Below are 24,935 nucleotides of genomic sequence, written 5' to 3' on the forward strand. Positions count from 1 at the left end.
TTGAGCGGGGATTAAGGTTGTAGGTCTTGGTCTGGGACTAGTTCTGTGAGCTTGGCAAGTCATCTAACCTCTCTGTGCCTCAATTTCATCATCTATACAATGGTTCCTCTTATTTTATTATACCAAGAATCAATATGGTAACTAAAACAGTCTCTCACAATCAAATTTCAAAATGTTTAACAATTAACTTTTAATCTGTCTACCCAAAAAATAACGTTTAAGCCTCCAAGGGAAGGACTATCTGAAAAACCAAAGGCAACATAACTGGCAATGCTGAATATCTCCACCTACATCTAAATAATGCCCAACTGCATCAGAAGGGCAGGGATTTCTTTCTGTCACTGCGCCTCACACACATACACCATGGTACATGACAGGCATTTAATACATGTTTCTTAAATGAATAAATGAATGAATGCTGATGTTTCTCCTGATCTTAGAATTCCAGGACAGTAAGGCCAACAGCTTTCCCCACTTTCCGTCAAATGGCCAGGGAGAATCATAGACTTTTTTGGGAGAACATAAGGTAAAGCGATTCTTCTTTAGGCTTTGCCAGGCTTCCCCACCCAGTAATGGGGGGAGGGTGCACTGGGGGAAAACTCTTAGGCTGTTTTACAAAACCAACACAATTAATTAAAGAAAATCCTGGAGTCTTCTCTTACTGTCTCAGAGCTTCCTATCTTACCAGCCATTAAATTGCTTTAATCCCTTCTAAAGAAAAACAGCCTAATAACATACTAATACTGTTTAAGATATTTGTACATACATATATATTCATAGTAGCATTATTCACAATAGCCAAAAGGTAGAGGGAAAACAAGTGTCTATCGACAGATGAATAAAGAAACAAAATGTTGTACATCCACACAATGGAGTATTATTCAGTCATAAAATGTAAGGATGTATTGAAGCATGCTACAACAAGGATGAACCTTGAAGATGTTAAGTGAAAGAAGCCAGACACAAAAGAACAAGTGTATGATTCCACTTATGTAAGATATAGAGAGAGTAGAAAAATTCATACAGACAGAAAGCAGAATGGTGGTTGCCAGGGGCTGGGATGCAGGCGGAAGGGGAACTTACTGATTAATCAGTACAGAGTTTCAGTTGAGAAGATAAAGATGTTCTGGAGATTGATGGTGGTGATGGTTGCACAACAGCGTGAATGTACTTAATGCCACTGAACTGTACACTTAAAATGGTTAAGATGGTAAATTTTATGTTATGTATATTTTACCACAATTTTTTTTAAGTTACAATGCTGTTTAAAGATGCTTTCAGAACTAGTCTTACAGAAAGAAAACAAAAGGCTGCTGTGTATAAAGCTGACTCACCTACTTCGTGAGCTAATTGTGTTACTGAGTCTAAGCTCGTACTGCCCACCACACAACAGGCCAATAAATCAAGAGACAAGTTGTTGGGACAAGGAATAGTGACTTTATTTGGAAAGCTGGCAGACAGAGACAATGGTGGACTAGTCTCTTGAAGAACCGCCTTCCCAGAGTTAGAATTCAGGCTTCTTTTATACTAAAAGGGAAGGGGGTAAAGTCTTGGTTCTGGCCAGACTCCGGAGGGGACGAGTTAATTGCTTCCTTCCTGCAGCCATTCACAGGTGGGCCTGGTCAGGATGTTTCCCGTGAGCTAAATAAAGGTATTTTAGCTTAATGCTTATTATCTAGGAGGCAGGGTTCCCAGAAATGCACCATTACATATAATTTAAACTTATAGGTAACATCCCTTTAGTGATTAACTTGTAATAGAATACAACTGCAGAAGATAACCCTCAACTGTGCAGAGGTATTACATGGGCTAGAATTAGGACTAGATGCCTGCCTGACACTGGTTCAGGAATTTTCTGATTCTACCATGACAGGGGCTTATGCTGTCCTTTCCTGCCAGCTGGCCTCAATCAGTCCCTCCCCAGTTCATTACACATGTTCCAATACACTTGAATCTCTCTCTAAAGAAAGGAGTCTGCACTCAGCTTCCCTTCCCAGAAGACTCCTGTCCAATAATGTAGATGCAAATAGCACACAGGGGAATCTCCTCACTTCATCAATCAGCACATCTAAAATACAGGTCTTTGCCAAGCTAATATATACTCCTTGATACTCTTCTACCAGGGTGGTAGGTGGGTGGTACTTGCCTTACATCTACACAAAGTAAAGGAGTCCCACAAAAGGTTCATTCCAGACCAAGGACATTTGCTATGAAGATGAACTGAAAGTACCCTTTCAGCAATTTTTAAATGGCAATGCTTCCGGCCCCAGCCCCGCCCCCGAAAAAAAAATATTTTAAGCGCTTTTCACCTAAAGCTCCAATACACAATATACATATTTTTAAACATATATATTTTTTAAACCCTAGACATATAAATGGGAAGTATAGCATTCTCAACATGAGCACTATCTTTATAGCAGAGAGGAGAGATTTGCAAAATCCACACAGGAAGGAGGACAGAGAAGGAGGAGCTGTCCATACTTGTAGGTTTCTGGCAAGTAGCATCCTAAATTAATGGAGGATACAGGAGAAGTAGGTTGAGCGAGAAGAATTTGGGGAGAGAGAAATTAGTAACAGTGAACTGGTAGGTAAGGGAGAGTGGAAAAGGAGCTGGGTGGGGACGAAGGTAATTTAAGAGGGTGTGTAAAGCGCTCAGGAAACGAGGAACAGACAATGACCGTCAGACTCCAATATCAGTATCACAGCTCCGCTCCCAGATAGTTAATTTGCCCATATTCCGTTGAATACCGCGAGAACGTACATCCAATTAACTACGCCCTCCTTCCTATACGCTAAAGACCCGCCTGCCGCCCCGCCCCCTGCGGCCCAGGTCCCGCCCCTCGTGTCCTCGCTGTATCCGGCAGCGTTAATAAAGTTGCAGCAGTTTGACATTTGCGGCGGACAACATGGCGGCCTCCACGCTCGGCTCTCTGCTGCGGACAGTCCGGCAGGTCTGCGCCACGCCCTTATACCCTCCTCCCCCTCTCCTCTGAACCCCCAAACCCACGGGTCCCCCACTATTATGCCAGCTGTAGCGCCCAGTGCAGACTCGTCTCAGGGTTTTCGCTCTGCCCACTTCCCGCCTCCGGCCTGCTTCAGGGGAGGGCCGAGCTGCAGATGTAAATTTGATATTCGTAAGCTTAGAGCTGACTGGCGTTGAAAGCTACAGATTGACAGATAAGGAGTGTAGGTGGGGAGAGAAGGTGTCCGAGGAATGAGGCCCCAGAGCCTTCAATGTTAAGAGAGCCCAGCAAAGGAGACTTGAAAGAAGCAGAGCGAGGGAGGAGAGCGTGGTGGCCCGGAAGCACTCCAGGAGCAGGGAGTGGGCAACTCTCTGCTCAAAGTCAATTAAAAGACGAGCTGAGAATTGCTTGTTGGGTTTAGCAGAGTGGAAATTGTTGGGACCTCGATCTTAGCCGTTTCGATGGCGTGGTGGGGGCGAAAGCGTTCACGACAGAATAGGAGGAAAGAAATTGGAGACTACGAATATAGATAAGCCTTTGAAAACGTTTTGCCGCAAAGGGGAGCAGAAAAATGGGTCAATAACTGCAGAGGAGGTGGGTTAAGAGTGGGTGTTATGTGTTATTTTTTTTTAACGTGACAGAAGTAACTGCATGTTTTTGTATTAAAGGGAAAGATTCTGTAAAGTGGGGAAAATGGATGATGTAGGAGAGGGAAGAATTGCTGGAGCTGTACCGCTGTGTAGGCAAGAGATGTTGAGTTTCGTGTTCAATTGTTTGGTCTTAGGAACATAGTTAATCTGTAATAGCGTTGTCCAGTAGAAATAAAATGCCAACCACATATGTAACTTAAAAGTTTCTAAGTGGCCACATTAAAAAAAGTAAAAAGCAGATGAAATTAATTTTATTAAAATATTTTATTTAACTAGGTATGTCAAAAATATTATTTCAATATGTAGTCTTATAAACGTGATGTATGAGGTATTTACATTGTTTTTTTCATACTAGATCTTCAAAATCAGGTTTGTATTTTATACTTAAAGCACATCTTAGCTTGGATGCTAAATTTTCCACCATTAAAATGGAAAATGTAGGAGCTTCCCTGGTGGTGCAGTGGTTAAGAATCTGCCTGCCAACGTAGGGGACATGGGTTCGAGCCCTGGTCCGGGAAGATCCCACATGCCGCAGAGCAACTAAGCCCATGCACCACAACTATTGAGCCTGTGCTCTAGAGCGCGCGAGCCACGACTCCTGAAGCCTGGGCACCTAGAGCCTGTGCTCTGCAACAAGAGAAGCCACCACAAGGAGGACCCAATGCAGCCAAAAATAAATTTTTAAAAATAAATTTATTTTTTAAACGGAAAATATAGTCCTACCAAAACACTAAAGTTAATGTTTATCTTGCTTCCGTTTAAATTTTTTAATTAATTAAAATTAAATAAAATTAGGAATTACGTTTCTCTCGTTATATTTCAAACTCACTAGCTGTGTGTGGTTAGTGGCTACTGTATTGGACAGAGCAGATCTTTAATAACAGGATGGAATGTAGTACATGTGACTACAGATGCTTTTTTAAAAATTTATTTTAATTGAAGTATAGTTGATTTGCAATGTTGTGTTAATTTCTGCTGTACAGCAAAGTGATTCAGTTATACATATTTTTTTCATATTCTTTTCCATTATGGTTTATTATAGGATATTGAATATAGTTCCCTGTGTTATTCAGTAGGACCTTTTTGTTTATCCATTCTATATAATAGTTTGCATCTGCTAATCCCAAACCCTCATCTGTCCCTCCCCCTTGGCAGCCAGAAGTCTGTTCTCTATATCTGATTACAGGTGCTTTTAATTTCGTAATTAAAGAGAAATTGAAGTCATCAGCTAAATGTGGGGATGTGGGAGCAGGTGTCAGAGATTTGAGGAAAGATGGTGTAAAATAGTCAAGAGTAGATCGGAAGAATAGTGGCAAGAATTAGAGCCAGTACAGTGAAGTGAGAGAGGGACCAGGGAGTTGAGGGTGTCTGAAAGATGACATTGTATTTACGGACCATGGAATTCAGGCTGGGTAAGCGGGAGATAGGAAATCAAAAGCTGAGAGCCAGTGAAGAGCTGGTAGGAACAATGGATTAAAAGTCTCAGAGGAGCTGTTCTGAGGTGTTAGAAGGAGCAAGCTAGAAAGAAGTGATAGAGAATGAGATACACACAGCTGAGACAATGGAGGGCTTGCACCTACTGGTAATAAAAGACCTAGGGCATGGAAGTGAATAGGTAAAGAAGAGTGGAGGACAAAAATCACTGGAGGAAAAGAGTTCGAGGAATGGAGAGATCACAGTGTAATTTCATGTGTGTTGAGATCACCAGGAATTAAGACAGGAAGAATATTGGAGAGAGCGACAGTGAGCCAGCATTTACAGTGAGTGAAAAACGAAAGGGAATGGTGGGGGCTGTGGTAGATGACTGCAGTGGTGACCTGTGGTGGGAGTACAACCCAATGGCACAAGAGCCAAAGCTTACTTTCAGGAAGGAGGGACAGTCTGGAAGCTGCAGCAAAGAGCCAGGAAGCTTTCTCTCACTCGTGAGAGAAAAAAAGAGCTACGGGGAAACTATCTGGGATTCAAGATTCTCTAGAGCAAATATCTGAAGGAGATGTTAAGGAATTGAGGATTTAGAAAATTTCGGCGATGGTAGACCATGAGTTGAAGAGGGCCCAGTGGAAGAGTTTTAGGAGGTGAAGAGCGGTGAGAGAGAGGGGCAGGATAGGATAAGTACAGAACAATGCAATCTTAATATATAAAGCACTGTTATCAACTGGTAAGAAAATACTGACAATAGAAATGTGGGCAAAGGACATACACTATTTACAGAAGAAATTACTATAATAGACCAATAAATGTTTATTTTAAAAGTGTATTGCTTTTATAGTCAGAAAGAAAGTTGTGGAAAAAGAATGAAAGGTGTTTTGTTTTGTTTTCTTAAATAAATAGAAACCTGTTAGGAGATGGTAGAGAGGATGTTGATTAGGAATAGTCTGGAAAAGAATTGAGGGGAAAAATGTTTAATTTTGTTTTCTAATTCTCTTTAACTTTCAATGTCATAGATAAAAACAAACCTTGCATTGACCCTTAATGTGAATTGTTTCTCTCAGCCAAAATGATCTCCTCAGACCTTACCACTATATCTTGTTCATTTCCTCTTTTGGTTTGGAAAAACTTAACCTTCTCTTCCTTCCTTTCCATGATGCTCATTTCCAGCCACAGTGACCACGTGTTCATTTGACTCAGTCGTGTCAAATCGATATTGAAATTTCCTTCATGCTGTCTTATTTCCAAAAAGCAGATTTTAGAGTTGTTGTATTTCCCCATGAGACTTTGAAGCATTGAAGATGCTCAGTTTATCTTTTGTTAATAGATTGAAAAAACGTTTTCTTTCTAATCTACTATTCTCATTTTCAGCTTTATATTCTGTATAATGCTGTACATATATTTGTTTCTAAAACAGCAGTTATAAGAGACCATCATTATTTTCTATAGCTGCAATTTAACGAACATATAATATTTGCTCTGGTTTGGGGGAGACTAGAGTTTCTAGTGGCCTATACTCTCTCTGCCTGTACTGTCAGTCAGAATTGTAAACTCGCACCATGTAAACATGTGACAATGAGGAGCCTACTATTTTATTACTGGACAACTCATGCTAAGAAATATTAGGTCAATGATAATTTCAAATTATAATTTTGAAATAATGCTTTGACCCAGCAGTTCTGCTTCCAAGAATTTATCCTACTGATACATAGAAATATATATGAAATGATTTACATAAGACATTATTCATTGCAGCATTGTTTATAATGATAACTGGTGAGGTATGGTCTAGCTGTCCACCAGTAGGTCACAGGATAATAAATCATGATGCATCTGTGGGGAGGAAAAAGTAACTGCTTTATCTTCTTCTAAGTTCTCAGCTGGGGCCCTTGTAACAAGAGAAAATCATACAAATTTGTAAGTTTTACCCGACACAGGAAGTTTCATAGGGAAATGAAGACCCAAAGAAGTTAAACCTGAGTAGTTTTGTGCTAGGTTTGATGAAGCCTGGAAAGTCATGGGGAAATTTGATAAGACAAAAGGTATGGGCTAAGTGTAGAAAACTAAGGGAAACTTAGCAAGGCCTGTTATTCAGATTCTTCTCAGTGTCCCTCAGGCTTCAGACATAAAGATGCTTCTTTCATGCCCTGGCTATAGGGAGGGCACCTCTCACATAAGGGTCTTATGACCTGTTTCAGGGGAAGGTCAGAAAGCCCTTCTTGCACCTGCTGTTTCTCAAATTCCATTTGCTTGAAATAGTCAGTATGCCAAAGGAGCCATATTTTGAGGTAGTGTCTCCTGAACCTGGTCACATCCATATAGTGGAATATTATGTGACCTAAAACAATGTGGAAGCTTTTTGGCATATGGATATGGAAAGATCTCCAAGATGTATTGTTAAATGTGAAAAAAGGGGGTAGGGGAAGAAACATGGGAGTGGGTGTGTGTACATGTATTTTATAGACAAAAATCTCTGGAAGGCTGCACAAGAAACTAGTAACTGGATACCTCTGGAGGTGGGGGTGTGGTCACTTGGCTGGTGAGGGACGAGGTGGGAGGGTGAATCCACTGTATGTCTATACTTTTTTAAAATTTCATTTTTTTATTGAACTATAGTTGATTTCAGCAAAGTGATTTGGTTATATTTGGTGTGTTTTATATATTTTTTTCGATTCTTTTCCATTATAGGTTATTATAAGATCGAATATATTTCCCTGTGCTATACTGTAAATCCTTGTTTATCTGTTTTATATATGCTAATGTGTATCTGTTAATCCTATATTCCTGATTTATCTACCTCTCCTTCCTCCCGTCCTGTTACCCCTTTTGGTAACCATAAGTTTGTTTTCTGTGTCTGTGAGTCTGTTTCTGATTTGTAAATAAGTTCATTTGTACTATTTTTTAGATTCCACATATAAGTTATATTTATCTTTCTCTGACTTGCTTCACTTAGTATGATAATCTCTGGGTCCATCCATGTTGCTGCAAATGGCATTATTTCTTTTTTATGGCTGAGTAATATTTCATCTTCTTTATCCATTCACCTATTGATGGACACTTAGGTTGCTTCCATGTCTTGGCTGTTGTAAATAGTGCTGCTATGAACATTGGTCTTCATGTATCTTTTCTAATTAAAGTTTTTTTCCAGATATATGCCCAGGACTGGGATTGCAAGATCATATGGTAACTCTATTTTCAGTTTCTTGAGGAACCTCCATACTGTTTCCCATAGTGGCAGCACCAATTTACATTCCCACCAAAGTGTAGGAGGGTTCCCTTTTCTCACAACCTCTCCAGCATTTGTTATTTGTAGACTTTCTGATGGTGTCCATTCTGACCTGTGTGAAGTGATACCTCATTTTAGTTTTGATTTGCATTTTTCTAATAATTAGCAATATTGAGCATCTTTTCATATGCTTGTTGGCCATCTGTATGTCTTCTTTGGAGAAATGTCTATTTAGGACTATTTAGGTCTTCTGTCCATTTTTTGATTTTTTTTTTATATTAAGCTGTGTGAGCTGTTTGTATATTTTGGAAGTTAATCCCTTGTCAGAAGTATTGTTTGCAAATATTTTCTCCTAGTTGGTTGGTTTTCTTTTTGTTTTCTTTATGATTTCCTTTGCTGTGCAACAGCTTATTTTAACTGGGTCCCATTTGTTTATTTTTATTTCCATTTTGCTAGAAGGTGGATCCAAAAACATATTGTTGCAATTTATGTCAAAGAGTGTTCTGCCTATGTTTTCTTCTAGGAGTTTTATAGTATCTAGTCTTACATTTAGGTCTTTAATCCATTTTGAGTTTATTTTTATCTATTGTGTTCAAATTTCATTCTTTTGCACATAACTGTACAGTTCTTCCAGGACCTTTTAATGAAGAGACTGTCTTTTCTCCATTGTCTATTCTTGCCTCCTTTGTCATAGATTAATTGACCATAGGTGTGTGGGTTTATTTCTAGGCTTTCTATCCTGTTCCATTAATCTATGTGTCTGTTTTTGTTCCACTACCATACTGTATTGATTTCTCTAACTTTGTAGTATTGTCTGAAGTCAAGAAAGGTGATTCCTCCAGTACCATTCTTCTTTCTGAAGATTGTTTAGGCTTTTTGGGGTCTTTTCTGTTTCCATATAAATTTAAACATTGTTCTAGTTCTGTGAAAAATGCCATTGGTAATTTGATATGCCTTTAGATTACACTTGTCTTTTTCTTGTGGTTGATTTCTATCTAATCTATTGCCATTGGATTGCACTGAATCTGTAGATTGCCTTGGGTAGTGTGGTCATTTTAACAATATTGATTCTTCCAACCCAAGAACGTGGTATATCTTTCCATCTGTTTGTGCCATGTTCAGTGTCTCTCAGTTTTTGCAGTACAGGTTTTTTGCCTCCTTAGGTAGGTTTATTCATAGGTAGTTTATTCTTTTGATGGGAAACTTTAACTGTGCTGTCAACTTTGGAGAAGTATCCCAGTTGTACCATGTTGGGTTGGCATTGTACAGAAGTCAACAGCCATATTGGTCTAGAAACGTTAAACATAATTTTTTCCATTTGTACAGGGGTAGCACACTGTATTAAATATGTAAGGTCTTATCTACATGGGTTTGATTACAGAAACTAATAAAGTATTCTCTAAATAAAAAAATTGTTTATATTATTGTTAATAATATAAATTGTTTATATTGTTAATATAACAATATAAATTGTTTCCTCAATTTCTCATTCTGATATTCCATTGTTTGTGTATAGAAATGCAACAGATTTCTGTGTATTTATTTTGTATCCTACAACTTTATCAAATTCTTTGACGAGCTCTAGTAGCTTTCTTGTGGCGTCTTTAGGATTTTCTGTGTATAGTGTCATCTGAAAAGAGCAACAGTTTTATTTCTTCTTTTCCATTTTGGATTCCTTTAATTTCTTTTTGTCTCTGATTGCTGTGGCTAGGACTTCCAGAACTATGTTGAATAAAAGTGGCACGAGTGGCCATCCTTGTCTTGTTCCTGATCTTAGAGGAAATGCTTTCAGCTTTTCACCATTGAGTATGATGTTAGCTGTGGGTTTGTAATATATGGCATTTATTATGTTAAGGTAGGTTCCCTCTGTGCCCACTTTCTGGAGAGTTTTTATCATAAATGGATGTTGAATTTTATCAAAAGCTTTTTCTGCAACTATTGAGATAATCATATGCTTTTTATTCTTCATTGTTAATGTGGTGTATCACACTGATTGATTTGCAGATATTGAAAAATCCTTGCATCTCTGGGATAAATCCCACTTGATCATGGTATATGATCCTTTTAACCTATCGTTGGATTTGGTTTGATAATATTTAGTTGAGGATTTTTGAATCTATCTTCATCAGTGATATTGGCCTGTACTTTTCTTTTTTTGTGTGGGTTCTTTGTCTAGTTTTGGTATCAGGGTGATGGTGGTATCATAGAATGAGTTCAGAAGTGTTCCTTCCTCTGCCATTTTTGGGAATAGTTTCACAAGGATAGTTATTAACTCTTCTCTAAATGTTTGGTAGAATTCACCTGTGAAGCCATCTGGTCCTGGACTTTGGCTTGTTGGGAGTTTTTAAATTACCAACCCAATTTCACTACTTATAATTGGTCTGTTCATATTTTCTATTTCTTCCTGGTTCAGTCTTGCAAGATTGTACCTTTCTAAGAATTTGTCCATTTCTTCTAGGTTGTCCATTTTATTGGCATATAGTTGCTCAAAGTAGTCTCTTATGATTCTTTGTATTTCTGTGGTGGCAGTTGTAACTTCTCTATTTCTATTTTATTGATTTGGGACTGCTCGCTTTTTTTTCTTGATGAGTCTGGTAAAGGCTTATCAATTTTGTTTATCTTTTCAAAGAACTAGCTTTTAGTTTCATCATCATTCCTATTTTTTTAGTCTCTATTTCATTTCTGCTCTGATCTTTATGATTTCTTTCCTTCTACTAACTTTGGGTTTTGTTCTTCTTTCTCTAGTTGCTTTAGGTGTAAGGTTAGGCTGTTTATTTGAGATTTTTCTTGTTTCCTTGCATCTCTAAACTTCCCTCTAAGAACTGCTTTTGCTGTGTCCCATAGATTTTGGATTGTTGTGTTTTCATTTTCATTTGTCTCCAGGTATTTTTTGATTTCCTCTTTGACTTATTCAGTGATCCATTGATTGTTTAGTAGCATATTGTTTAACCTCCATGTGTTTGTGTTTTTGCAGTCTTTTTCTTGTAGTCGAATTCTATCCTCATAGTGTTGTGGTCAGAAAAGATGCGTGATATGATTTCAGTTTTCTTAAATTTACCAGGGTTTGCTTTGTTGCTCAGCATGTGATCTATCCTGGAGAATGTTCCATGTGCCCTTGAAAAGAATTTGTATTCTGCTGCTTTCAGATGGAATGCTCTATAAATATCAATTAAGTCTATCTGGTCTAATGTGTCATTTAAGGCCTGTGTTTCCTTATTGATTTTCTGTCTGGATGATCTGTCCATTGATGTAAGTGGGGTGTTAAAGTCCCCCACTAAAATTATTATATATTCTTGTATTGATCCTTTGATCATTATGTAGTGTCTTTCTTTGTCTCTTGTAACAGTCTTTTTTTTAAAGTCTATTTTGTCTGATATAAATATTGCTGTTCTGACTTTCTTTTGATTTGCATTTGCATGGAGTATCTTCTTCCATTCCCTCACTTTCAGTGTGTATGCGTCTTTAGATCTGAAGTGTGTCTCTTGTAGGCAGCAAATATACTGGTCCTGTTTTTGTATCCATTCAGTCAGTCTGTGTCTTTTGGTTGGAGCATTTGGTCTGTTTACATTTAAGGTAATTATCAATATGTATGTTCCTATTACTATTTTGTTAATTGCTTTGGATTTGTTTTTGTAGGTCTTTTTTTGCCCTTTTTTCTCCTGTTCTCCTGTGTTGTGATTTGATGACTATTTTTAGTGGTATGTTTGGATTCCTTTTTCTTTTTTGTGTCTGTATCTATCATAGATTTTTGTTTTGCAGTTACCATGAGGTTTTTGTATAGGAGTCTATATTTATGCATGCTTGTTTCAAGTTGCCCATCTCTTAATTTCTAATGCATTTTAGCTACACTCACTGCATTTGTAGTCTCCTTTCCTCACTATTACTGTTTTTTGGTTTTTTGGGTTGTTTTTTGCGGTACGCGGGCCTCTCACTGTTGTGGCCTCTCACTGTTGTGGCCTCTCCCGTTGTGGAGCACAGGCTCCGGATGCGCAGGCTCAGCGGCCATGGCTCACGGGCCCAGCCACTCCGCAACATGTGGGATCTTCCCAGACCGGGGCACGAACCCGTGTCCCCTGCGGTGGCAGGCGGACTCTCAACCACTGCGCCACCAGGGAAGCCCACTGTTACTGTTTTTGATTTTACATTTTACATCTGATTGTTTTGTGTATCGCTTAACTGCTTACAATGGTTACAAATGATTTTACTACTTTAGTCTTTTAACCTCCCTACTAGCTTTGTGCATGGATGATTTTCTACCTTTATTGTATGTTTGCCTTTATCAATGAGCTTTTCCATTTTGTAATTTGCTTGCTTCTAGTTGTGGCCTTTTCATTTCCGCCTGATGAAGTTCCTTTAGCAGGTGCTGTAAAGCTGGTTTGGTGGTGCTGAATTCTTTTAGCTCTTGCTTGTGTGTAAAGCTTCTGATTTCTCCATGAAATCTGAATGAGAGCCTTGCTGGGTAGAGTATTCTTGGTTGTAGGTTTTTCTCTTTTATCACTTTAAGTATATCATGCCACTCCCTTTTAGCCTGTAGTTTCTGCTGAAAAATCAGCTGATAGCCTTATCAGAGTTCCCTTGTGTGTTATTTGTTGCTTTTCCCTTGTTGCTTTTAATAGTCTCTCTTTATATTTAACTTTTGTCATCTTTCTTACAATGCATTGTGGTGTATTCCTCTGTGCGTTAATCCTGTATGGGACTCTCTGCACTTCCTGTACTTGGGTGCCTGTTTCCTTCCCCAGGTTAGGGCAGTTTTCAGCTATTATCTGTTCATTTATTTTCCAAGACCACCCTTTCTCCCTCCTTCTGGGATCCCTAAAATGCCAGTATTAGTGTGCTTGATGTTATCCCGGAGGTTTCTTAAGCTGTCCTCATTTCATTTCATTCTTTTTTCTTCTTTCTGTTTAGTGGCAGTGATTTCCACTACCTCTGTCTTCCAGCTCACTGATCCTTCCTTCTGAATCATTTAGTCTACTGTAGATTCCTTCTAGTGTATTTTTTATATCAGTTATTGTATTTTTAGTTCTTTATATTCTTTATATTTTCTAATTCTTTTTTAAAAACTTCTGATTTCTTGCTCTGTGCATCTATTCTCCTCCCAAGTTCTTTGATCGTCTTTACAATCATTACTCTGAACTCTTTCTTGGGTGGATTGCCTATCTCCACGTGACTTAGTTGTTCTTCTGGGGTTTTATCTTGTTTATTCGTGTGAAACATATTCCTCTGTTGCCTCATTTTATGTAAATTGCTATTTGTGTTTTTATGTATGTGGTAGGTTGGTTTCGGTCCTCCACCTTGGAAAACTGGCCCTCTGTAGGAAACGTCATTTGTGTCCCAGCAGTGCACTCCCCTCTCATCCCTCAAGGATCAGGGGCCAGCTGGTCCCAGGGTAGTGTCTGGCCTGTGTTTGTGGACTCAGTCTGCAGGCTGCGGAACTGTAGTTTTCGTGCTTCTAGTGACTGTCCCCTGGTAGGTGAGCCTGGTGTAGAGGCTTGTGCAGGCTTCTTGGTGGGAGGGGCTGGTGCCTGTCCCCTGGTGGGTAGAACTGGGTCTTGGTCCTCTGATGGACAGGACCATGTCTAGGGACATATCTAGAGGAGGCTGTGAGCTCAGGAAGTCTTTAGGTAGCCTGTCTGCTGATGGGTTTGACTGTGTCCCTGCCCATTGTATTGTTTGCCTCAGTGCCTCTCAGTACTTGAGCCTATGGATGGGTGGGGCCAGGTCTTTGCGCCAAAATGTCAGCCTCCACAAGAACTCACACATGCAGATGAATGCTCCCTGATACATCAGGCACCAGAGTCTGTGTCCCCAGGGTGGGCCACAGCCACCTCCCCAGGAGACCCTCCAAGACCAGCAGGTAGGTCTGGCCCAGGCTTCTGTCAGATTACTGCTTTTGCCCTTGGTCCGGCGCATGTGAGATTTTGTGTGCGCACTTTGAGAGTGAAGTCTCTATTTCCCCCATTCCTGTGGAACTCTTGCAATCAAGCCCCACTGGCCTTCAAAGCCAAATGCTCTGGGGGCTCCTCTTCCCCATGTCAGACCCCTGGGCTGGGAGTGGAGTCTGACAGGCTCAGAACTCTCACTTCTTTGGGAGAACCTGTGCAATATAATTATTCTCTAGTGGGAAGAGAGGAAGCACACCTGGGGGTATGGGATTTGATTATATCATGAGTGTGCCCATCTCATTGTGGTTCCATCTTTATGTATTTAGATGTAGAGAATCTTTTCTGCTAAGTTTCAGTCCTTTTTAACAATGGTTCTGCAGATTGTTCTGATTTTCGTGTGCTCGTGAGAGGAGGTGTGCTTAGGGTCCTTCTCTGCCATCTTGGCTGCTCTCCCTTCAGCATTTTTATTACTTCCTTTTTGGACTTGGAGTCATGTAGACTGGAGAGGTCTGTTTCATTGCTTGTTCTTTCAGGGGATTTCACCTGTTCTTTTAATTGGGAGTAATTCTTCTGCTTTTTCATTTTACTTATATTTCTCTTATTCTGAATTTATTTTTTTAAGTATTAAATTTATTTATTTATATTCTATTTTTGGCTGCGTTGGGTCTTCGTTGCATGTGGGCTTTCTTAGTTGCAGCAAGTGGGGCTACTCTTCATTGCGATGCATGGGCTTCTCATTGCAGTGGCTTCTCTTGTTGCGGAGCACGGGCTCTAGGTGCACAGGCTTCAGTAGTTGTGGCACACAGGCTCAGTAGTTGTGGCTCACGGGCTCTAGAGCACAGTCTCAGTAGTTTTGGCACACAGGCTTAGTTGCTCCGTGGCATGTGGGATCTTCCCAGACCAGGGCTTGAACCTGTATCCCCTGCATTGGCAGGCATATTGTTAACCACTGTGCCAGCAGGGAAGTCCCTCTTACTCTGAATTTAGGGAAAACAGTTGTCTACTGTGGTTTTGAAGGGCTGTTTTTATCTGTGAGTGACCCTGTGTAGACTGTATGAGTCCAGTATTTTTGGTGTGAGGGCTGTTTTTGGCTTGCTGTGTCTTTCCTCAGGGTGTACTGGCCCTTGTCTTCTTGATATAGGTGGTGTGTTTGATATTGTGTTGACTGGAGCCTGCACTGGATGTTGGGCAGGACCTCCTCTTTTCTCTGTGATTGTTAACAACCCTGTCAGGGGTAGAGTCTGCTCCCCGTTTGTTGGAGTGGAAGCCCCTAGATCCGATTCTAAGCTTCAATGTGAGGTAGGCAGGACTAGAACACTCCCTCTGGGAAAGGAGCCCCTGTGCATTCCTCCCCAGGAGCTGTTTGCTGTGATGTGCAACTCTGTGACACTGCCTGCCATCTGGTGTGCACACCCACAGAGATCACTGTTGCTGGCACTGCCCTCGGGGGCTGCATCTGCTGCAGGAGTGCTTGGAATCGGCTTGGAGGTTAGGTATGGGTGAGAAACCCTCACAAAACCATGGGCGAGAAAGTCCTCTGGAGCTGCAGCCCCACACCTAAAGCAGGAGTGCCAGTGATCACCTCAGTATTCAGTGCCGCCTCCATGTGTGTGTGCCCACAAAGTTTGCAAAACCCACTGCAGTTGGAGCTGTGCCCTGCTGTGAGCATGCTGATAGTGAGGCTGCTATAGTGGACTCATGCCCCTCCCTTCCCATGTTGACAGTGGGGCTCCTACGGCAGCCTCATGCTCCATCCTGTGCACACCCCCAGTTGTGGCTCGGGCCACACTCCAGGCCCTTTGGGCTGTCTTCACACAGCCAAACCGAGTCATCTCCCCAGGTCTGTCTACTGAGTTTCAACACCCAATCACTATGCACGCCAGCAGGTGCACCTCAGACTGGAAAGTGTGGCAATGTGGCAAAGACCGTCTGTGCTGGTCTCTCTACCCTGTGGGGCAGCAGACCAGCTCCTGCACTCTGCTTTTGAGCCTCTGAAGCTCCCTAGCTGTCCCAGCAGACCTCCCAGCCAGTGAAGGAGGCCCCCAGGGTGAGGGAACCTTTCGTCTTTCACAGCTCCCTCCCAAGGGTGCAGGTCCCATCCCAATTCCTCTTCTCCCTTTTCCCTTCATCCTACATGGTTTTGTGGAAATCTTTCTTGCAGCTTTGGTTGTCTGAGATCTTCCTCAGGCTTTCAGTAGGTAGCATGTATGGATTGTTCCACGTGTAGATGTATCTTTGGTGTATTTGTGGGAGCAGGTGAGCTCCATGTCTCTCTACTCCACCATCTTGGCCTCCTCCCCCTTTCTATACTTTTTTGACTTTTGAACCATATATTTATTAACCTAAGTAAAGGTAAAACAGAATTATATAAAAAATCTCAGAAAATTTTTCACTTTCCAACCCACATTATTAGCATTGTATTAATTACCACCATTTTGGCTTAATGTATGTCCATAAAAGTTATTTGTTCTGAATTAAGAAGTCTATTATTTTAAATTATTAAAGTTATCCATAATTACTTGGGGGATAAAAGGTCATAAATAGTGACTAAAAGAGGATCACAGGATGGAGAAACTGCCAGAGTCTGGGTCTGACTGTTCTTCACTTGTTCCTTGTCTCTGTCTCTTAGGTGGTTCCTTCATCAGCTTCAGGCCAAGTTCGAAGTTACTATGTAGATTGGAAAATGTTGCGTGATGTGAAGAGAAGAAAAATGGCCTATGAGTATGCAGATGAGAGGCTTCGGATCAATTCTCTCAGGAAGAATACCATTCTGCCAAAAGACCTTCAGGTTAGCTAAGTAAGATGAGTATCTACCATAAAATCATTAAATCAAATCAGATCACTTTTAATACAGTTTGTTGTGACTTAGTATCAATATACTTTCTGGAGAATGTAATCAGATTTTTTTCAATCAACGTAAACAAATACCCTTGTAACTGATTTTGATGAGTTTCAAATTAAAAAAGAACTATTCATTCTTAACTAGCTCTTTAACCATTTCATTAGGTGATGCTTAGAAAGTACTGATGCATGGTAGCCACACAGAAATTGGATAGTTATTTCTCCAATCATCCCAATCATTCACCTCTCAAGGCATTGGGAGTCTTTGCCAATGCGTGGGGCCAGGTGCCCAGCACATGGCCTACACCATTCCTTATCCAGGGCCATCCCTAAGCCTGCCTCTCCGAATTCCTGTGCCCATGCGGTGGACTTCCATTTAGGTTTACTTTCTTGTCACACTCTAACTTGAATAAGAGAATGTCAACTCTGTTTGATTCCCTGAATCATAAGTCCTGCCTAACTGGTGACATAAAATACCTGCATTCAAGAGTCTTATCAGGGACTTCCCTGGTGGCGCAGTGGTTGAGAGTCCACCTGCCGATGCAGGGGACACGGGTTCGTGCCCCGGTCCGGGAAGATCCCACATGCCGCGGAGCGGCTGGACCCGTGAGCCATGGCCGCTGAGCCTGCGTGTCCGGAGCCTGTGCTCCGCAACAGGAGAGGCCACAACAGTGAGAGGCCCGTGTACCGCAAAAAAAAAAAAAAAAAAGAAAGAGTCTTATCAGAGAGTATAACTCAAATTCAAAGCCATTAAACTTATCAAAAGCTCAGAGTAAATAATATTTCATTTATATAAATTTGGAGAATAATATACAGGCCCCTCATTACTGTGGATTCTTTTTAAATCTTGTCTAAATTAAGCCAGATAAGCAGAAAACTGAGTGCCCTGGACCATTCTGTTATGACTTTTACTGTAGTGACATTAAGCTACTTGCCTATATTTAGCGAGTAATAAGAAGTGGCTCCTGAGAAGCTCAGCTTAAGATGTTGTGGAGGACAAATGTATGAAGATCCCCAGAAGAGTCTGTGGTATGAGAACCAGCAATAGCTGTGCAGAGACTCTATGAATCATGGGAAGTGATCATGGCACTATGTTGCCTGCCAACTAGCTTACAAGTCAAATTTATGCCCCAGTGCTAACATACTTACAGGCTCTCACAGAATGCTCTTTTGTTTCATTTTCCCTTTGCCCAATTTCCTCATTTGTACACTGCCTTAAATCTTTACATTCACACATATGTAAACAATTTGTAGGTATTCTTCAAGTTCTGTCTCTATGAAACTTTACTTCATTCTGCCAGCCCAATCATTTCTCCTGTCTCCATAGCATTTACTGTCTACCATTCATTGACTTAATCATGTTGTTTTATATAATTCTCTCAGTATTTCTTTTTTTTTTCTTAATAGTATTTCTTAATAGCACATGCATAAGCTTTTGGAGATCAGGAACTACTCTTAATGCTTAATAGTTGATATAAATTTAGTGGCTTTCATATACATTTTCTCATTTATGTACTTCTAATATGTTAGAGTAATTATTTTGCTTCCATCATAGTCTAGTACAGGGTCAATCACACACATACACACACACATACACATGCACACACACGCACAATAATACACATACTTCAACCACATACATAAGACTAAATCTGTACTGACAAAACCTTAGTGCTAACTACTGCAGTCATCTCTGTTTTTCTCCCCTGAACCATTTTTGCCCTTACCATATTTATTTCCCTACGTTGCAAATGATCTTTTAAAAATGTAAGTCTCACTTGATCACTCATCTTTGCATCTCCAGCCGTCAGAGTCTTTACCGTAGGTGTCAAGGTTCTGAGGGCTCCTGCCCTTCCTTCTTCTTCAACTTCACCTCAAACCACATTTTCCTCCTACTTGATGTTCAGTCCAGAGGTTTCAGACTTTTATGATTCAAAAATCTTATGGGAAATAACCTAACTTACACCTCAAGGAACTAGAAAAAGAAGAACAGGTAAGCCCAAAGTTAGCAGAAACAAAGATCAGAGCAGAAATTAATGAAAATAGAAACCGGAAAAATTAAAGATCTGTGAAACTAAGAGCTGGTTTTTTGAAAAGATAAAATTGATGAGCCTTTAGTTTGGCTAACCTAGTAAAGAAGACAGAAGACTCCAATAAAATCAGCAATGAAAGAGGAAACATTACAACTGATACCAAATAAATACAGAGAATCATAAGAGACTGATAAGAGCAATTGTATGCCAACAAATTGGCTAGCCTAGAAGAAATGGATAAATTCCTAGAAACACATAACCTATCAAGACTGAATCATGAAGAACTAGAAAATCTGCAGTGACCAATAATGAGTAAGGAGATTGAATCAGTAATCAGAAACCTACTAAGAAAAGCCCAGGACTGTGCCTTCATGAGTGAATTCTACCAAACATTTAAAGGGGAATTAATGCCAATCCTTCTCAAACTCTTCCAAAAAATTGAAGAAGAGGGAAGCATTCCCAAAGTCATTTTATGAGCCCAGCATTGCCCTGATACCAAAGCCAGATCAGGACACTACAAGAAGAAAACTACAGGTCAGTATCCCTGATGAATAGAGATGTAAAAATTCTCAACAAAATACTAGGAAACCAAATTCAACAGTTTTTCCTCTAAGATCAGGAGCAAGACAAGGATGTCTACTCTTGCCACTTCTGTTCAACAGAGTACTAGAAAGCCTAGCCAGAGCTATCAGGCAAGAAACAGAGATAGAAGGCATCTAATCAGGAAGGAAGAAGTAAAACTCTCTCTATTTGCAGACAACATGATATTATATATAGAAAACCCTGAAGACTCCACCAAGGAACTGTTAGAACTAATCCATAAATTGAGTAAAGTTGCAGGTTACCAAATCAACCTACAAAATTTAGTTGTGTTTCTATACACTGACAAACTATCTGAAAAAGAAATAAAACAATCCCATTTACAATAGCGTCAAAACTAAACCTAGAAATTAAGAAGGTGAAAGATTTGTACACTGAAAACTATATGCACTGATGAAAGAAACTGAAGAAGCAAAAATAGAAAAAATAATCTTAAAATTTGTATGGAACTACAAAAGACCCTCGAATAGTCAAAGCAATCCCGAGAAAGAAAAGCAAAAAAAAAAAAGCTGGAGGTATCACATTTCCTGATTTAAAAGCTATAATATTCAAAATTGTATGGTATTGGCATAAAAACAGACACCCAGAAATGAAGCCACAGATACATAGTCAACAAATATTTGACAAGGTAGCCAAAAATACTCAGTGGGTATTGGATAGTTTCTCCATAAATGGTGTTGGGGAGACTGGATATTCGCATGTGAAAGAATGAAATTGGACCCCTATCTTACCGCACTCACAAAAATTAAATTGAAATGAGTTAAAGACTTAAAGGACAGATCTGAAAGTGTAAAACTGCTAGAAGAAAACAAAGGGTAAAAAAGTTCTTTGCCATTTGTCTTTGCAGTGATTCTTTAGGTGTGACACCAAAGGTGCGAGCAACAAAAGCAAAAATAAGCAAGTAGACTACATCACACTAAAAGAAACAACAACATGAAAAGGCACCCTACAAAATGGGAGAAAATATTTGCAAGTCATGTACTTCATAAGGGGTTAATACCCTGAAAATGTAAGGAAGTCATACAACTCAGTAGCCCCCCAAATTTTTTTTGATTAAAAAATGGGCAGAGAACCTGAATAGACATTTTTCTAAAAAAGACATAAAAATGGCCAACAGGTACATGAAAAGATGCTCAACATCACTTATCAGGGAAATGCAAATGAAAACACAAAGAGCTATCACCTCACACCTGTCAGAATGGCTACTATCCAAAAGACAAGAGATAAGTTTTGGTGAGGATGTGGAAAAGAGAACCCTTGTGCACTGTTGGCGGGAATGTAAATTGGTGCAGCCACTATGGAAAACAGTATGGAGGTTCCTCAAAAAATTAAAAATAGAACTACCATGTATGATCCAGGAATTCCATTTCTCAGTATAAATCTGAAGGAAATGAAATCACTAGATAGAAATAGAAGTGATATCTGCACCCCTATGTTCACTCCAGCATTATTCACAATAGCCAAGACATGGAAACCACTTGAATGTCCATCAACAGATGAATGTGACACTCAGTGTGATTCATACACAGGCACAGAGTACGATACTATTTAGCCATAAAACAGAAGGAAATCCTGCCCTTTGCAATAACGTGGATGTACCTTGAGGGCATTATGCTAAGTGAAGTAAGTCAGAAAAAGACAAATACTGTATGATCTCTCTTATATGTGGAATCTAAAATAACAAATTCATAGAAACAGAGTAGAATGGTGGTTACCAGAGACTGGGGACTGGGGAAAATGGGGAGATGTTGGCCAAAGGGTACAGACTTCCAGTTTTAAGGTGAATAAGTCCTGGGGTTGAATAAGTACAACATGGTGACTACAGTTAACAATACCATATTATATACTTGAAAGTTGCTAAAAGAGTAAATCTTAAGTGTTCTCACGCACACAAAAAAGTAATTATGTGGGGTGATGGAGGTGTTAACTAACCTTATTGCGGTAATTATTTTTCACAGTATATACATGCATCAAAATATCACATTGTACACCTTAAACTTATACAGTGTTATATGTCAATTATATCTCAGGAAAGCTGGGAAAAAATCGTTTGGGGAGACAACAGAAATGCATTCATACATTTTCCAAAAGAGAAATGAGAATGTCTGTAGCAGCTCTATTTGTAATAGCTCAAAACTAGAAACTACCCGGATGTCCATCAGCTGTACAATGGATAAATGAATTATGGCATATTCACACAATAAAAGCACCAATGAGAATGAACAACTTACAACACATGCACCAGTATGAAGACTCTCACAAGCATTTTATTGAGTGAAAGAAGCCAAACAGAAATGAATAAAAAAGAATGGTTTTTATTATACTCCATGGTTACATTTATATAAAATCAAAACAAGAAAAATTCATCTGTGGTGTTAGTAACCAGGTTAGCTCTTAGCCAGGAGGTCAGTGACTGAAAGGAGGCAGAGGGAAGGCTTGGGGTGCGGGTAATTTTTCTTAATCTAGTTGCTGGTTACACAGCTACGTTCTGTTTGTGAAAACTTGTTGAGCTTTACACTTATGGTTTGTGGATTCTTGTGTATCTACGTTGTTTCAATTAAATTTTGAAAAATTACATTGTATGTCAAACATTTCTGTCATTTTTCTGATCTGTTTGTTTCTACTCAGAGCTTAAATTTCACTATGGTGTCCAGGGTTCTTTTGCCAAACTTGGCTACATTAATGAATCTAGCCCTTCGTTCTCTTCCTCTGAGCATTAACTAATCATCTAGAATAAATAAATGCATGTGATCTGTGTAAATAATGTTGTGACTTCCCTTAGGAAGTGGCTGATGAAGAAATTGCTGCCCTTCCCCGGGATAGCTGTCCTGTTAGAATCAGAAATCGGTGTGTTATGACATCCCGTCCACGAGGTGTAAAGCGGCGCTGGAGGCTTAGTCGTATCGTCTTCCGTCACTTAGCCGACCATGGGCAACTGTCTGGGGTGCAGCGAGCAATGTGGTAATAATCAGCTCCAGAACCTACTGAGCTTACAGGAAAACCAGTTCTGGCAAGAAGAGACTTCTCTAATAGACAAAAACCTAGTTTTTATGGGGGTCCAGAATAAAGGTCTTCTCTACCTGATGCTATCTATAGTTAAATTACTTATAAATTTTAAATGAAAAAATTTGGAAGTTTCATTCTGTCAGTGAATTATCTTTTCTCCTGGACTTAATAAATTACTGTTCCCAAGCATAGTGTGAAGAGTAGAGTAATAAAAAATATTTCTGTGGAAATATGGTCTGTATAGTTGTCTTTTCCATCATGTTTATTAATCTTTTAGCAACAGGTAAGTGTTCCTGTACTTTAAGAGCATTATTTCATACAGCAGAATTATCTTCTTGTTAATTCAACTCATTGACATGCATGTCAGTGCTCATCTATGGCAGTTTTTAATCCTGGGATGGCTACCCTGACCTGCACAGCTCACTTTACTCTTAGTTGATTGTTAGACAATACATTGGAAAGTAAAGCTGATGCTCTGGATTATCTAACTAATGCTCAACTTCTTTGTGTGATGGCTGAACAAAAACAGAACCACTAATTGTTTTCTTTTTCCATCTTCAAGAGCCCTTAGAACAAAATATGTCCTTTAAGCCCTGAAAATCTGTCCAAAGAGGATGAGTTTTGCTAGAATGGTATATATTCTCTATATTCATATTTATTTCATCTGTAACAGAAATAAGTAAAGGTAGTAAAGTGTTGTCTCATGCAGTAACTCAGTAGTGTCATCAGCCCAGTGATAAAATGTACACAGGGTGGTATGGATGCACCTACCTAACACCAATCTGGAAGGTATTCCTGGAGCTGACACCTGAATTTAAATCAGGAGGCAAGGGATGAGGTTGTTTGCAAAGGGAACAGTGGAAGCAAAGGCGCTAAGGCATCAAACAGTGAAACTGCAGTCACTTCAGTGTATCAGAACTAAGCAGCACATGACAAAGGTCGTAAATACCAGCTGTTGGAGAGTTTTAAGCAAAGGAACGACATGATAGTTTGCTCTACAGACAAATGACAGCTGTGTGGTAGACGGCCATGAGAGGAAAAGACTACAAGCAAGATAAGCAGCTAGGAGGATGTCTTAATTGTTCAGGAAGACTAGGGCCTGATCTAAGGTAGTGGTATTAGCAAAGTAGATGAGGACAAATTTTAAAAGTGTTGTTTAGGAAGGAAAATTGGGCAACACTTAGAAACTGATTATATTTAATTGGTAAAGAACTTTCTGGGTTCCTGGTAAGGGCTACTATATAGATGGTAGAAGGCAACTCCAAAATAATTTGGGGGATAAAAGAATGGGTTTGGGGGAAACAGAAGATACGTACCTGAGTTCAGATTTCAGTTGTACAATGTTTGAGATGCAAGTGTCATCCCGATGGGAAAGTCAAGTCTGGAAACCAGGTGAGGTCATGAGAGGAAATTATGATATACCTTGGATTCGTATTTCCTAAATTTGTATTACGACTTACTAACTGAAATGCTCTAGCTAACATCTCAACTAGTAACCAGTATTAATCAAATCATAGCTAGAACATGAAAGTTGCTGGTTTCTGGCATATCATTGATAACCTACCTTTTCCTTTGTTTGAATCAGTGTCCAAGCATTATCCACATATTTGTTTTGATTGCCATCTCCTACTCCTCCCTTTTTTCTTCATATCATTCATTTGTTGAAGGAGCCAGGTCATTTATCCTGTAGGACGTCAACATATGGCTGTTTGCTTCTTTATGTGTCCTTTAACTTAGTCCTCTATCCCTATAAAGTGGAAGTTACATCCAGAGGCTTGACTAGATTCAGGTTCAGTATTTTAGGAATGAATTTTCTCAAGTGTGCTGTGTACTCTGTCCCTTCACATCAGAAGGCACGTATCTGGTTGTCCAACTTTAGTGATGATTTATCAGTGGATTCAGGTGGGGTCAGCCTGATCCCTGCATTTGAAGTTCACCATTTATTAACCTGTCACCTAATGATTTTAGCATTTCACTGGTGTATGTTACCCTGACCTCTACTTCAATTAATGGTGATTGTCTAAATTCCATCACTTTTTCTTCATTAGCTGGAATTTTTCTGTAAGGAACTTAACAATTTATCTTCCTGAAATACATTTCTTAAAGACCAGATAAATGCATGATTCTCTATCAGTTTTTAGAGTGAGTTGGTGCTCTAGCAACTTCCAAAGGAAACAAATGACTTTTCACTACAATGAGCTTGTAGATTTCCTGTGTATTTAATGTTTCAGTCTACTCCAGACATTATTTTGATGTTCAAATTAATCCTTCCACTCTTGGGTCCTGTATCTTGTTGACTTGATACA

At 39.6% G+C, this 24,935-nt stretch overlaps 1 protein-coding gene across 1 annotated transcript; it reads left to right on the forward strand.

The window, feature by feature from the left end:
* Positions 1–2,819: 2,819 nt before the first annotated feature.
* Positions 2,820–22,859, forward strand: MRPS14 (mitochondrial ribosomal protein S14). Its single transcript, XM_027086256.1, has 3 exons — positions 2,820–2,951; positions 16,779–16,937; positions 22,406–22,859. The coding sequence occupies exons 1-3, from the start codon at positions 2,907–2,909 to the stop codon at positions 22,586–22,588; spliced, it is 387 nt and encodes a 128-aa protein (XP_026942057.1). The 5' UTR covers positions 2,820–2,906; the 3' UTR covers positions 22,589–22,859.
* The last annotated feature ends 2,076 nt before the right edge of the window (positions 22,860–24,935 follow it).

This window comes from Aethalodelphis obliquidens, unplaced genomic scaffold, assembly GCF_003676395.1.
Source record: "Aethalodelphis obliquidens isolate GAN/ISIS:26980383/991018 unplaced genomic scaffold, ASM367639v1 scaffold55, whole genome shotgun sequence".
NCBI lineage: Eukaryota > Metazoa > Chordata > Mammalia > Artiodactyla > Delphinidae > Aethalodelphis > Aethalodelphis obliquidens.

Excerpts from the sequence above, each read along its gene's own strand:
- MRPS14 (XM_027086256.1), top strand. The coding sequence starts at position 2,907 with ATGGCGGCCTCCACGCTCGGCTCTCTGCTGCGGACAGTCCGGCAG. Across the intron at positions 2,952-16,778 it reads TGCTGCGGACAGTCCGGCAG|GTGGTTCCTTCATCAGCTTC; the intron begins GTCTGCGCCACG and ends TCTGTCTCTTAG. Across the intron at positions 16,938-22,405 it reads TTCTGCCAAAAGACCTTCAG|GAAGTGGCTGATGAAGAAAT; the intron begins GTTAGCTAAGTA and ends GACTTCCCTTAG.